This window comes from Drosophila pseudoobscura, chromosome X (assembly GCF_009870125.1).
Source record: "Drosophila pseudoobscura strain MV-25-SWS-2005 chromosome X, UCI_Dpse_MV25, whole genome shotgun sequence".
In the NCBI taxonomy this organism is placed as follows: Eukaryota; Metazoa; Arthropoda; class Insecta; order Diptera; family Drosophilidae; genus Drosophila; species Drosophila pseudoobscura.
The window spans coordinates 7228970-7244540 of NC_046683.1; the positions used below are offsets into that span (position 1 = coordinate 7228970).

General features: G+C 47.7%; 1 protein-coding gene across 3 annotated transcripts; it reads right to left on the reverse strand.

Moving 5' to 3' along the window:
* Positions 1-14042: 14042 nt before the first annotated feature.
* LOC6901740 (nuclear pore complex protein Nup50-like) lies at positions 14043-14975 on the reverse strand. Of its 3 annotated transcripts, none has more exons than XM_002134373.3 (2): positions 14831-14975; positions 14043-14756 (listed from the first exon to the last, which is right to left on the reverse strand). In XM_002134373.3, coding segments are annotated over exons 1-2 (678 nt in total). In that variant the 5' UTR covers positions 14833-14975; the 3' UTR covers positions 14043-14080. The 3 variants fall into 3 exon arrangements, with proteins under 3 accessions (XP_002134409.2, XP_015042093.1, XP_015042092.1); XM_015186607.2 differs by having other exon boundaries at positions 14043-14778; positions 14831-14974; XM_015186606.2 differs by having other exon boundaries at positions 14043-14785; positions 14831-14971.
* Positions 14976-15571: the final 596 nt, after the last annotated feature.

A 15571-nucleotide genomic window follows, 5' to 3' on the forward strand; every position in this document is an offset into this window, starting at 1 on the left:
CCTGCATGTGTTCTACTGCGATAGGACTAATGAAATATGCTCTCAAGCATGTTCAATTTGTCCATTTAAATGCCTGTGAGAGTACAATGCCTCCTATTAAATATCTATAATAAATACACATCTCGGAAAAGTCCATCCACAAGAGGGGCTGTGCTGTGTGGAGAGGGTCTCCTCAAAATTCCGATTGACAATCACAATTCATTTGCTTTGTCAATTTGTTGGGTCTAGAATATTGGCAGCTCGAATGACATTTCCATTTCCAATAAGTGGCTCTCATTTAGTGATTTCTTCTCTCTTTGTGGTTTTTTCCGACTGTCTCTTGGCTCTTCTACTGTCAGAGTAGTAGTATCTATGTTTGTTTTATTCTCGGGCAGAGTTTTGGAAAATTCCAAAATTTAATTGTGAAATTCCATAGTTAATATTTCAGTGTGCTCTCATCTTTTGGTAGTTTCCACTATTCTCTGTGTGGTTTTTTTGCTGTTCGGGATTTTCTTTATCCAATGGTGGCTCCTCTGTTGCCTTAGCCGGGGGCTGGGATTGGTTCAAGGGGGTGGAGGGGGGATCGCCCGCCTGCCTGCATAATTTTGCATCATTCCGGCTTGGGTTTGTCACACAGCCAAATCGAAATGTTATTTATATGCCGTACGTGTGCCGCCTTCGAGCAGTTCCGGGCTCTCGTCCCTGGGCTTCTCAGCTTCTGGTTCTCCCTGGTTTCGGTTTTGGGTTTTGGTTTCTGTTTCAGTTGATGACGACAAATGCGAGTGGAACGACGACAACGTGCACGGCTTATCGCTGCCATGGCAGAGCGAACGGGGGAGGGGGTCTGTGGGGTGGTGGCTGGGGGCTGGGGACGTGGGTCGTCCTGCGGTAAGTCTTTTGTTTGTGATAAGATTTTTACGTGTCTACAAATTGGCCAGCGGCTGCTGTGGCATCGCCTCTCCCTCAACGGCTGAACGGTCGTTCCTTAAAGGTGACCCAAAGCCCCTTAAAGAAATCCAACTTTCTTATTCCTTTGTCTCTCGAAATTAATTACCAGCATCAGGCAGTGCCACACTATCATTATGCACATGAGTGCCCCTGATCGCATTCGATTCAAGCTCTGTTTACCGTCTGGCTGTCGCCTGATAAGCCCAGAACAGAGCAGAACAGAGTAGAACATACCCAAGCAAAACGCAACGATGACTCCAATTACCGAGCAGATTCAGCCCCAACACCCGGGCCGAAACTGATGGAGACCTGACAGTCAGCAGGAGGCCGAGTCCCTGGCAAGACCTTGGCCCTCAAAATATTGCCTGATGCCTCGACTGTGAACAGTGAATACTGAACCGTGCACTTGCTTGTGACAATGCCGTGAGAGCCACCCACGTATGGCCAGAGCAATTTGCCTGCCGTAGGCTTAAGCTCGGCTGTCGCTTGATGATTAGAGACGATGCAGCACTACCAACGCCAGGAATAGCATCAGCATCAGCATCAGCACCAGCACCATGACTAGGACCAGTTCCAGGCTTCAGTTTGAGCTCTGGCTTCTGGGGGTAACTGCATCCGCATTGTCTGGCAGCGGATGCAATAAAAAGTGCCAAGTTATTGATGCACAAACCTGCCAAGTGGCAAGTGGCAAGTGGCAAGTGCCAACTGCCGCCGCCCCGACCAACGCCTGTCAGAGAGCGGGCGTTTTTGGCACCTGACACTGCCGCAGAGTGGTGCAACTTGCCACCTGTGCCGCCTGCAGCCTGCAGCAAGCTGCAGCCGCCTCACTTATGCCGAGTTGAAGTTTTCTTTACTTTTCATACCCCGCACGCGTACATTGCAAGAGGTGTGTCTGTTCTGTGCTTCTCCGGGGATATGTAACCGGCATTTTGCGCCGGAAACTGGATTCAAGGCTCTTCCATTCCCTGATTGGATGACTATTAGAGATGGAATGCATTTCTTGTTGAGGGTAGTGCAACAGTGCTCTTATTTTCCGGTTAAGATTCATTCGAAACATCTGACTAGCGGGTATTCAATGTGTCGGCATGTCGGCCATCCAACTGCCACCTCACTTGCTCTCCATTGTATTCTTTTCTTGCCGCAATGTTTGAGCTTTGAGTGCATAATAAATATGCAAACTTTGTGGCTAGGACGGGGGGCTGCCAGGATCCATGGGCAGAGAGTGGGGGCTTGTCCTGGTGTCTGTGAGAATGGGTGTGTGTCCTGGGCTAATCAATGCGCAAAATCAAAAGTAAACATCGGCTAAGAGCTTCTGGTGGCTGGTGGCCACGTGGCTGCCACTTGACTTTTGCCAAGTACCAATGCTCCTTTGGTCACAATGGCAACCGACTGCTCGGGGCAGGGGCTCAGCGAGGGAGGATAAGGGAGGGAGGGCTGGACAGAACTATGGGATTGCCACAGCCACAGCCACAGCCATTGCCATTCGCATTTCTATTTCTATTTCTATTCCTGTTTCTATTTCTATTTCTATTTTCCAGCTTGCACTTCATCGTCAACGGGCCATCAATGGCAACGTGTCGCATTACTCAACATCGCTACGTGACTTAAATGCCATGGCGCTGCCATCCGCTTCAACGGACTGCCATTTTGTGGCGGCCCTCCTGCTGCTGCTGCTGCCTGCCTGCCCCACTGCTGGCTTCGTTGCTTCTTTGTCTGACTGTCTGTCATGGCCAAGACATAAAACCCGCGCCACATTACGTAATGAATGGAAAAGGCCAACACTTGAAGCGTTTCAAGCTGCTCAACTTGGTTATGCAAACAACAAGAACAAGAACACGAACACGAACAAGAACAAGAAAAAATAAGAAATAGAAGGATGATGATTATGAAAGCTGGAAGCTGGAAGCTGTAGCTGAATCTGAAAGGTGGCAGACAGAGGGGCTGCGGGCTGCGGGCTGGGGGCTGGGGGGCTACGAGTGCGAGCAGCATGAGTGCACAGAGTGCACGGAGATGGGCACGTGACAAAGAAAGGAGCTGCCTCCTCCGCTCCCTTTATCCGGCTCAAAAAGAAACAATAAAATAAAAACTAATCGTAATCAAATTCCAATTATGAGGCCAGATCTGAGAGATGGCCGCGTGAGTGGAATGCCGATATCTCTCCACACAGAACGGACGATGGGATGGTGATGCCAGCGTGGCACCATCTCGTGGCACCACTATCTCGAGTCTTCGATAGTTTCAGCACAGACTCACGGTACCACCTCTTTTGGGGACTATCTCGCTGCAGCGCTGGCTGGCTTGCCCTGCTTTGTCACTTTGTCTGCACAACTTTCACGCAATTTTCATTGCTCACTTTTCGGCTTGACAAACGCAGCTGTTGCTCCAGCAGAAGCACGAGGACGAGGACGAGGATGAGCGTCAGGCAGAGGGGTGAGAGTACGTTTGCTTGGTTTGCTCTAAAGCTAATCGCGTTTATCACGATTGTCGTGTCACGCGCGCGTCATTTGACCCACACACACACGCACACACTCCACTCCCCTTGGAAGGAAGGATGGCTCACGTTCTGCTGCTCATCCTGTCCGACTCCTCGCCAGTGCCTTCTGGGCCCCGAAGTCTGGCTTTGGTTCTGGTTCAAGTTCCAGTTGTTGACCATGTGTGACTTTGGCTAACGGCTTCGTGCCACGTTCATTGTCATTGTCAACATCTTGTGGCCAACGGGGACACGTAGTAGAGAGAACTTCCCCCCATTCCCTCTCCATTGACACCCATCTCTTTGGGGAGGGGGGGCGGACTATTCTGACACTATTCCACTCCACACTGCTCCCCTCCGACACGGTCCACTACTCGTTTTTCCGTGCCATCGTGACCGCACTCTCTAACCGCAATTTGCATTGGCCGCTGTCAAACGCAGCCAGGCAACTGCCAATTTATGAACGGGCCGGCCAACAACGGGCAACGGCAACCCTTGACCCTTGCCCTTATCCTTACCCGTCCCGTGCCGTCGTTTGTTATGCAATAATTTATACATTTTTTAAGCACAATAAAAATTGAATTAAATATAAATCAAAAAACTCTCGCTCGCTCGCTGCAAACAAAAACCGGGAGACCGACCAAAAGAAATCAGAAATGGTAAAAACAACAATGATTGGAGGATGGGGTTTCTGTCCCGACTGGTGGATACCCCATGCCTCAGAGAGATTGAGTCTAAAGGATCCAAAGGGGACCCATTCAAAGAGCACTCTTGTGGAATTAGAGAAGGAATATATGGAATATATGATCTCTCTAGCGATATCCATTTTAATTATGATTTCCACGATCATTTGGTGGATCTATAGCTGCAGCCCGATGTATCTTTGTCTTTAGAGATACACATGAAATCTTGTGAGGGGATCCGAACCCCTTTGTAAACTACAGCTTCACGGAAACAATATACTCTGGTGCTTAACTGTTAATGGGAGTCCACGGCCGAGAGAGGGGGAGGGGAGTGAGCGGGGATCCCCCATCAACGGGGGCCATGGAAAGTTTTTAACTTTTCGCAACCGCAGAAATTGCCACATGGTTTTGCACACGGTTGCCACATGGTTGTATGTGTCTCTAGTGTGTGTGTGTGTGTGGGTGAGATGGAGATGCCGTTGACCATGCCACGCCTTCCGTTTTGGCGGGTGCGACTCTTCAAATTGGCCACAAAACCAAAAAAGTGCCAAAAACGTTTGGCAGACAAAAACAACGAGACCGAAAATGCAACGAAATTGTTGCCACTCGTTGAACAGGCGCCACGCCCCACTGACTCCGTCTCCGTATCCATCTCCGCCCACAGCCCATACCCCTTGCCACACCCTCTGCCCCCTGCCATGGCCCCGCTGCCACGCTGCCACACTGCAACCGTCGCACTTGTCTGCCCTGGACCTTTTTTTTATTGAACTCGTAGGCGACAGGCGACAAAAAACTACCAAGGCAATTGCTTTTTGTCTCTTTTGTGTGCACTTCACCAACACCAGTCCTCCTCCCCTCTAGGAGGGTGTTCTGGGAATAGATTTCGTTGGGATTTCGGTTCGATAAATGTTCAATTCCCAGCAATACATGGGAAGCATACAGAAAGAGTGGACATACACAAAGATATGTATGTCTCAATTGAAGCCAGTGGACAGCCAACTAAGGATCGTTACCTTTGGACATTAAGGGACAACAGTGTGTCCAAATTCAATTTAGAAATTATTTGTAATATGTGTAGATATTTTTTAGTATTTCCTTCCATGACAAAGGCTTTCAGAGATGGACGCACACCTCCCAGCCAGGACCAGAGTGATGGCAACATATCTACCAACATGGCCATGGCATTGAGATTCCATGGCAGGTCTTCTGTTGTGTCCAGTCCATCCTTCCGGTGAAAGCGTGTTCCGACAGGTGGAGACTTGATGCCTCGCTCAAATCATAAAATGGACATTTTGCAAATCTCTCCCCCAAGCAGACGAGGCGATCACGAATGGCTCTTGTGCAGAAAGGAATTCAGAAATCTTCTGAACTGAAATTGGAGGAATTAGCGAACAAAATGATGCAACTATAAGTCCGCCAATTAATGCCAAACTCCAATGTCCTCTGGTGCTTTTTATGGCCAAGAATACGAAGACCCAGAGCATCCTTTCTAACCTTCTCCGCAGAAGCATGCCTATAGATCCATATATGTTCGAAGGACAACAAGGACTTGTACTAAAGGTATGTTCAGGTATTTTCAATGGTTGGCCAGATATCCTATGTCCTTATTGATACCATAATCTATAGAAAGCCATGGCGAATCCGTATCGGGAACACACGTTTAGCTCTGATTCGTGTGTGTATCCGTATCCGTATCTGTAGCCGTATCTGTATTCGTGTGCTCGCTTGCACCGGCTGCATTGCAAATGCGTTTCAATGAGCAGCAGCTGGCGCAGGAGCAGAAGCAGAAGCAGAAGCAGTGGCTGGAGCAGCCGTTGCCGTCATCTACCGCCCAGGGCCATGTCCTGGCTGTGGATCCATGGGGCCTGCGGTGAGGAGACAGAGAGAGGGAGAGAGCTTTTGTATAAAAGTATACATATATCCATTGCGTGTTTTTGTCGCGTTTTTTCAAGCGTGCTGTAATTTTTTGTATGTCCCCTCGCCGATACCCAGTGAATCTCTATCCATCCCCGCTTCTATGGAGATGCGGATGGGTATGGGAATGGAGCGTGTGTGGCTAGACGCATAAATATTCTGATTTGGCAAAAATTATATGCCCGTACGTGCTGCAGCCCTGGCATAAGGCAGAAGGCGGCAAACGGCAAGCGGCAGGCAGAGGATGGATGAAAGGCCGCACAGAAGGCCCAATAATGTTTTGAATCGGTTTTTTGCCGAGTTTCGTTGGAGTTGTTGCTAGGAAACTCCGGGAACTGCCAGGAACTGGCTGGAACTGTGAGGACTCCCTGGACTCTCAGGACTCTCAGGACTGTACACCCAACTTGAGGCTGAAGTTCGCCCCGCTGCGCTGCTTTATGACAGCGCATAATTTACAAATGGGCCAAAAGCCTGTTGCATAAATTTAACAAAACAGCAAGTCGCCATTCGCTCTTCAAGTGGGTCGGGGCCGGGCCGGGCCGGGCGCCCGTGCCCTGCTACAAAGTCCAGTCCTTGAAAAAAGCGCCAGTTCCCTTTAAGGCTGGTTTCGAGGGGGCAGGGATTCATTTGCATGTTGCGCCCCCTGCTCCTTGCTCCCTGCTGCCTGCTTCTCCTAGAGAATGGGATCCTACCCACTGTTCGCCACTGTTTCCTGCTCCATGGTCTTTGGTCCTTGGTCCTTGGTCCTCGGTCGTTGGTTTGCTGGTGTCCTCGTTGTCGTCTTATCGCTGCCCTCATTGCTTCTGTCGGCTTGTCGTCTTGTCCTCTTTCCTATTTTGGTCGACTGGTCGAGGGCCCAGTGCCCAGGGATACGATGAGAGAGTGTGAGGGCCACGGAGCCTGGCAGTAGATTGGGTCGAATGGGTTCCGTGGGCGCCTTTATCTTGAGCCAGGCCTCGGGTTGCCTTTCCAACTTCTGGCTGGCTGGTTGGCTGGCATACAATGGGATGATATATGGGTTGCCGCGGAATCCGCGAAGCGTTTCACTCGCAATAAAAATGTGCCAGTCGGCTATCGGGGAGTGTCATCGATTATATACGGCCATCGTTTACGACTTCAAACCTCATCGATTGTTAATTATGCCACAATTTAAGAAAGGGACTGTTTTTGGATATGATTACAGGCAAAGAGGGGATCTTTGTTATAGCACTTGAATGGAAATACTATTTTTATAGGGAAACTTTCCTATTATTGATGGCTTTTTACATTCAAATTGGTATTCAATTCCTATTTTTCGATATTAATCGTTAACTCCAGCATCGTAGCCTCAGATTCCCCTTAGCCCTCAGTGAACTTCAATCGTTTCTCAGTTGACTTTTCGCATCTGTCCAGCATCCCAAAATGGAAATTTTCGTAATCTTTAATATTTGAGTGTCCCGGGTCCGTGGTCCCTCCTGCCACGTTGATGCTGCCACTTGCGGCTCCTGCATTATTAATAATTTTTTAGATCTTCAAAGTTTCGCAAAAGATTTTCTATTTCGCTGGGCCCGGCCCCCATTCCCCGGCCCCCCCCTCTGCCACGCTTTGCTGTGATTTATTTGGCTCGATGATTTATGTCGGTCGAGCGGGTCGCCCTCGCCGCCGCCTGGCTGCCCCGCCCCACCAAATGACTCGCCCTTTTTTAGTCTTGGCCCCTCCCTGGGTCCCCTTTGGGATTCCAGCCGCTCTCTGAAGGGTCAGCACCACGAGGGGTTGCTAATAACCTCTGCCACTCGCTAAACATTCACAACCCTATAGCTGATGCCGATGTTATCTTTCGGCATCTTAGTCCGTGCCAGCAATTGTCTCTGTCGGGTTCTGTATTCAGTGCAGGGAACACTTTTTGAAAGGACTATCTCCAAGAGGAAAGTCGTGGGAGCTAGGCAGAGTCGGGAACCTATTCGGAGTAAGAATCCGATCTAGAATCACTTTTATGCTGAGGAAAATGCCATAAAGAAGATCAATGTTGTATATTCTTTATTGTATCAAAACTTCTCTCCCCAGAAAGCTTTCACTGTACTTAAACGGAAATTTATTCCACCGCCCTCCACCCCGATTTCTTGCTGGGTTTTTTTAATGGGTTAAATAACCTTTTACAAGGAATCTCAATGCAATGCCAGGTCGTTGGCTCTCAACAAAGGAGACAACAACAAGAGGCGAGACGCGGAGACAGCCACTTGCACGCGTGTCAGCGTCAGTTACCAGCCCCCCAGCCCCCACCATCTCGCCACTCCCACACACACACACACACACACGCCCTTCTATTCCTTCTTTGGCAATGTCTGTGCTTCCGCCATTGTCGCGCTTATCAACAGCATAATTTGTCTTGGCGTGTGGCGCAGTCACTCCATGCCACACTGAGAGAAATCAGGTTTCTTCTTTTGGGATCTCTTTCAATTTTGTACAAATTTTACACAAGTGAGTGGACACAATCGTACACAATCGATGCGATATCTTTTGAATCATCATCAAGCGGGGAGAATACGTATCATATCTCCCTATCTTTTCCTATTTTTCTCACAGTATGGCCAAACGCACATATCTTTCCTGTGTCGGCTTCCACTTCCACTCTCACACGCTACTTGTGTTGTCATCTCCTTCTGGCTCGTCTTACACAAAATTGTTGTTTTTCTCACGCTTCTCCAGCTCCCCTCGGCCCCTTCCCGTTCGAAAGCTGGAGAAACAGCGCTTTCCCCAGACGCCTGCTCCTGGCTCCAGCAACGATGTCATGTCTATGGCTTTGGCTTCGGCTCCAGCCATGACTCTGGCTTTTGGCTACCACTCGGAATACTCGGGGATCTCCACGCTCCATATTACATACGCAAATTGGCAGCTTGCTGGTTTTTGTTAGTTTCTGTTTGGGCAAAGCAATTGCGACTTCTTTCTTGACACTTTTGATGGGTTTATGTGGTGTGTAGAACGGGGCTATACACATATTTGTCTACCCGCCTGTGTATCCGCACTCGCATTTGTATACACCCCACTTATAAGCATAATCTAAACAAATTGATCGAGTTGTCGCGATTCGAGCGGGGGGCCAAGGAAACTTGTAAGGAAAGCGAACTAAAGTTTTTGAGTGGATTGCTGATGGGATGGTGCGATGGTAGGGGTAGTTGGTAGCACTTAAATCAGGACTGCTTCAGCGATAGGGGTATGCTATGGGAGTTTCGGTGGCTGCTCAAGTGTTGGTTAACAGCTATGCTCTTTGACTACAGTGTTGGCCAAGTGTTGAGCGATGAAAAGTTATCTTTAAATTAATGCTGGAACTTCATTGAGGCTGCCAGCAGTCCTAGGACCTTTACCCTAGCATAAATTCTAAGCACTCAAGTTGGTTAGTGCTTATCTTAAGTGCTGTGAGGTTACCGATGCTTTAATGCCGAAGTTTTAAATACTTTAGTGTTGGTAAAGACATTAAATGTGCCATAGCCATGCTTGCACTCAACTGTTGACTTGCCAAGGAGCGTCTTAACTGTTTTGTCCGAGCAGCCCTGGTTGACAGTCTCAGTCTCTAATTAAGTGTTGGATAATTCGCTCAAGTGTTGCACAGTCGCTACCGTGTTGGTCAATACCCGAAATAAGAAAATTTCAATTTAAAAATCAACTCATTTCCCCCCGCATAATCACAAATTTGTACCCACTTAGTTTTATTGAAGGAGCCCCCTACCCACCCCCCAGGGGGGAGATGGTCTGCCCTTTGCCCCACATTTTTCACCCTCTCCCACCCCCCTACTCTCTAGCGCTCTCTATCTGTCTTGGTCCTTTTGTTCGAATTGACTTTGTTGTTTGGTTGTTTAAGCAATGAGTGCCCGTCCCTAAGCCGGAGTTCGCTCTACAGAGCCAGTGATATCTTCTATCTGTGCCACGTAGTGGCAGTAGACACAAACATACAACTTTCCCTGTCACCCTGTCGCCCTGTACCCCTTCCGCTTATCCAGAGCCCCTCATACCCACCCCATCCCACCCCACCCCACCGTGGAACGTGTAATTTCCTTTCAAGTTTGGTGTTGGGCTGGCAATTTGGTTGATTGCTTAATCGCATCACGATGCGACGTCGTTGTCGTTGGTGAAATCAGCTCCATGCCATTTGCCAGTGAGTGAGAGAGATAGAGGGAGGCGTGGCAGGTCTCTCTCTCGCTCTCTCTCTCTCTAACAATTTCAGCCATGCCCAACGCCCGTGCCTAACCCCATCCGCCCACAGAGTGAGAGACACGACACACAAACAAAAACACATCTATACAAAAGATGTCGCGTATAATTTAATGACTTTGTATGCCTTGAATTTTAATGACAACAACGGAACAGAGCAGAACAGGAGTTGCCACTGATTCCCACCCCTGCACCGCACCCCCCTATAGCCGCGCTGCTCGTCCTGCCTGCAAAGGATAATGGATCAAGTGGAGGCGGCAGTCGGAATGCGGCAAGCAGGCAAACAAGCAACACCACAAATTGCAACAGAGCAAAGAAGCAGCTCAAGTTGAAGATGAAGACCAGGACGACAACGAGAGCCAGTAGAAAGACTAGGACAAAGAGGACTCACTAAAGGATGAACGTTGGGCGGGGCAGGGCTCAGAGGAGCTCTCCTTGGATGTGGGGGCTTGGGGATGCTGGAAATAGGAGGCAGGCAAACATTTGTCCCATGCATGCGGCACTGGCACTGGCACTGGCACTGGCTCCCAGTTATGTAGACAACGGGATTTGTTTTGTTTGCAGCAGCGATCAGGGCCAAGCATCGCATCCTTGGCCACGACCAAGCCCCTCTCCTGGCCCTAACCCATGCCCCTCCCTCTCCCTCTCTCTCTCTCTCTCCCCTATGGCCAACATTCGCGAGTGGCGGGGCATTACTTTAGTGGCAAAGATTTATGGCTTTATTTGTTCATTGCCTCTCCCTCTCCCTAACCCTCTCCAGCTGCTTGTCGTTTCTGTTAGTGTTATTTTTTATGTGGACATCGCGACGCGCCTCAAAAAGCGGCCAGCCCTGGACATGGGGCAGAGTAATGGGGGGCATGGTGTAAGCCAGCTCTCAAGTTGGTTCAACTAGGATACGGTTCCGGTCGAATGGAATTGCCAATGCCCTGCAATCGATTGTGGAAGGAGACTGAAGGAAGGAAGTGCCTATGAATGGCAGGAATGGACCAACAAGAAGTGAGAAAAAAAAAAGGAATATATTCTTCGGAAAACGATAGCAAAAGATCCGAACATTTGAAGCAGGGCAAACGATCGCAAAATAATAGAATTTTGAAATTAATGATTAGGCGAAATATAGATAAAAGAATATAATAATGACCAGGAAATATTCTGAAAAATAACATAAAGAATTCTTCATATTTTTGCGGAATTAAAAATAATATACTTAATATGGGACAGAAGACAAATCGAAAGATTCTTTTGCGAAATATCGATGGAAAAGAGGTTAAATGCTTTATGATTGATCGTTATCGAAATACGAGTTTTCTTCCATTTCAGAGCAAACCAAAACTAGTCCCCAAAAAACAACCATTAAATTATGCATGACTTTATTTCAGAAAAAAAAAGTCCTGCCCCTGCTGCTGCCAATAAAAAAATATTCATTCCAAGAAGTCAAAGTCCAAGTCGAAGAACTGCTCCCAATTATATTCAGCAATCAGCAAGTTGTTGCCACACAATGAACGACTTTGATACACACTACAGACATTTGCATATTCAGCTGTGCCTCAATGGCCAATAACCGAGTGTAGCTCATTCTTTGTGTCGTTGGTAATGGATGGAGCATACATATCTCATTCCACACAGATACACAAACACATATAGATGGTATAGAATGGTATACGTACCTTCTTTTTGGTATTCTTTCGCTGGGCATTCTCTTGTTGTTCTATTCGGTTCAGTTTTTTTTCTTTTCTTGTGTGCTTTGACTTTTAGCTCGGCACTCGCTTCCTGTTTATTGACTTGTCTCTCAATTAAGTTAGAAACACCCACCGACCGCACACTAACAAGGCCCACACATACAAGGGAAGGGGAGTGGAGGGGAGTGAAGTGGAGTGACATTGCGTAGCCGTGTCCTTTTCCTGCTCGTTGTTCCTGTGCTGTTTTTTTTTCTCTTGCCTCTGCTTCTGGCTTTTCCTTCTTGCGTTTCCAATCTCAATTAATTTGCTCATAAATTTGTTGCCAACTTGCCCCAGTCCCCTGTCCTTGGAGCAAGTGAACTTCAATGATGGTCCGACCGCCTTGAGAGTTGTCGCTGTTCGTTGTCCTTGTTGGTTTTGCTTTATGTCCTGGCAACTTATTATACTCCGCACATGCACATGGGCAGGGTATACTCGTTTAGGTATTCGTGCAAAGGATCACCAGTTGGAATCGATCTATAGATGTCCATCTGAGACTGAGACGATTCCAGGCACTCCCATGCTTGTAGTTCTATCCCTCATTCCGAAAGAGTTCTTTGTTCATCTGAAAACTGGTCATTCCCTAGTCGTAATGGTCTGACTCCTCTTTTTTCCCAACTTTTTGTCCCTCTGCTTTCTTTGTCCTGGTTTTTTTTTTATTGTAATGCCATCTTATCGCCAGGGCTCTGCCTCAGCTTCTTCTTGATGTATTTGCCTTGCTTTTGGGGCTTTCCCCATCTCCATCTCTCCGTGCTCACTCTCTCCATCTCCCTCTGCCGGCCTTGTTTTTTAGCCTTTCCTTTATGTATTTTAATTTATGCTCGGCTTTTCCCTTTTTTTTTATACCCAAACCAACGTTGATTTCTATCTATTGAGATTGAGACAACATTCCACTTAAGCAGAACAAGAAAACAGCAGAAGGAGCAGCAGCAGGCGCAGGAGCTGGGGAGAGGGTACGCTTTGCGGGGGATTGGGGACAGGGAATGGGGAAAAATGTCGTTTTTATGGCGCTTAATTAACTTGGATACCATTTTCTAATTGCTTTTGCTGTCTGATTGACTTTTGTTTATTTATTGTGATTAGAAAATTGCTTTAAGAAAAAGACCGCAAAAACGAAAAGGTTTTCCATCTTTCCCAATTTATTTATTCCCTATATATATACTGTCTCTCTGTCCCTGTCTCTTTCCTTTTCCTCTGTGGATTATAAGTCAAGGAGAAGAAGTGGTTGGATAAGAAGGCTGACTTTGAACAGCGCTAATGATCACACAACCCACACCATTCCCACGGCATGCTCCCACTCCCCACTCCCCTCCCCCCCACCCACTCCCACCACATCTAGGACTAAAAGGAAATGTGTTTCTACCCCCCCACAATTTTTCTTTTCTCCTTGTTGTTTTTTGGTTTTTGTCTGTTTTTTTTTTTTGGCTTCTTTGTTTCTGTGGCTCCTTTTACTTTCCACTGACTTTGAAATGCGCAGATTTATTGCGACAATTTGTTTAATGACAGGCATTTATTTTGATGGCGCCCCCGAAAAACCCCTGTATGTGGGCGGTTGGGCGGTGGGCGGTTGGGCGGAGTGCGTGCGGTGATGGGGCAAAGGGTTCGCCCATAGACATCTAATGAGTGCTGCGCTGTCCTGCCCCTTCCACCCACACCCACACACATACAGCCATCCCTTTCCATCCTCTTGCCCCCGTTTGGTTGCCACTGACAATTTAATTATTTTAAGCCCCGCATTCCTCCTTGCCTCGCGCCCGGATGAAGACATCTTCGGTGGCAAAGTTTCCTCTCCTCCGGATGAGTCACTTTCCTGGGCTGCAAGCGGAGCGGAGTGCTGAGGAGAGGTTCTATTCTTGGCACTCAAATGAAGACATCTTCAACAGCTGCTGGGTATCGTATCCGGGTATCATTAGGAGGTAAAACTACAACATTTTTCCCCGCCTCGAGGAGATTGATTCTGGAGTTCAACGGATACGCTCGAAGGTACTCAGAACAGCATTTTATATAGATAAAAGTAGGTCGATTTCTGAGAAGCAGAGCTCAAAGAGTAGGCCTTGATAAAAGAGGATATATGTGTAGGTGGAGACCTATTTTATACATTGTGGGAGTCCAATCTTGTGGCTTTTGTAAATGATTTAAACAATCCAATATGAAATAAAGTGCACGATTTATTGGGAATTCGGTCTTCACTTGGTGTAATACTCGATTTTCACCATTAACTCATCGGCCTCCTCGGCGGAATTGACGAGCAGTAGAATCGGCGCCACGTTGCTGTCCTCCGGCATGGGCAGGCCCGTGATCATTAGAGTTTTTGAGCTCATACGCTGGCAGGGCAGGCTGTGGCCCTGGCCGACTATAAGATTGATCAGCACCTGGCCAATATTGCTTTCGGCCCGAACAATCAGCTGCGCCTTCGCGTAGTCCTTCACGGGCTTCAAGTGCAAGATGCCCACGCCGCGATCGGCGTACTCTGCGTCCTTCATTACAAACACCTGGCAGCGTTTCGAGTATACAGCCTCCTCGTCCGCAGGCTTCGGTGGCTGGTCGTGGACCACTTTATCCTGCTCTTCTGTGTTGTCAAAGGAGAAGCGAGTGGATCCCGGGGCGAATGGGAAGCTAGTCGAGGACTTGGCATCTCCCCCGGCGCCAGCTGCAGCTGCAATCACAGCTATTAGGTGCTCGTCATATTTACGGAATACCGGAGTCAGCTCGCAGTGGGGACTCTTGTCCAGGCTCTCTTTCACGAACTCCAGCAGGGCACGGTTCAAATCGGCCATATTCTCACGGTACTCCGCGGACTCTGTATCAGGAAATGGAATTGTACGTGGACTGTCCGGACTTGACGATGGCAATGTCATGATCCTGTTTCCGTTGAAAAAACCATCTAGGTACTGCAATAAATACATCTCAAGAAACACTTTCGTCGCGGTACTCACATGAAGGTGGATCAGCAAGGGCCTCGTATGTGGTAGGGTTTAAGGAAAGGTTTCTCCTTGAGTTCAAGTGAAAATTTAAAAATGTAACTAATTTTACTAATAACTGAATACCTAAGCAATTGATTGAGAATTCAAAGGCAAATGATATTCCCAGCCAGATTTCACAAAAGAGTACTATTTCGGAACTAATTAGCTTTCTCCCTCGCTCTCTCTCTCTAAATATTTTTTTGAGAAGCATACTCCAGAGATTTCACTACCTTTATTAAAAATTTATTAAGTAATATCCTATTTACACTAGGAATATGGTGTTGCTCACATAGGAAAATCGTAGGGGCAAAAAGCTGAGGTCTGTTAGCGTTTTACCCCTGTGTGAGCCATCAACAGATAAATAACTGTTGCTTACCGTGAAATATGGATAGAATATAACTAGCAAATATGTGTATCTTTCTTCGTAATCCATCTGAGGATTCTCATCAATAAGGAGAGGACGAGAGAGATCAGCCTCTATCGCTTAATTGCACGGCTTTCGTTCTTTCCTTGCCCTTCATCGCCAGAAGGCACCCCGAACCCCGAACTTATATCCCATACACTCCATATATGTACATATATATACTTTGGGTATCGCCAAATTAGCCGGCTATCATTTGCACTGCCATCGCCTGTCAGGGTCTCAGAGTTGGGGGGCCCTTTTTTGCTCCTTCTTTTGAGCTGCTTAGTGGAAGGGGATGGGGTTTTTTTTTC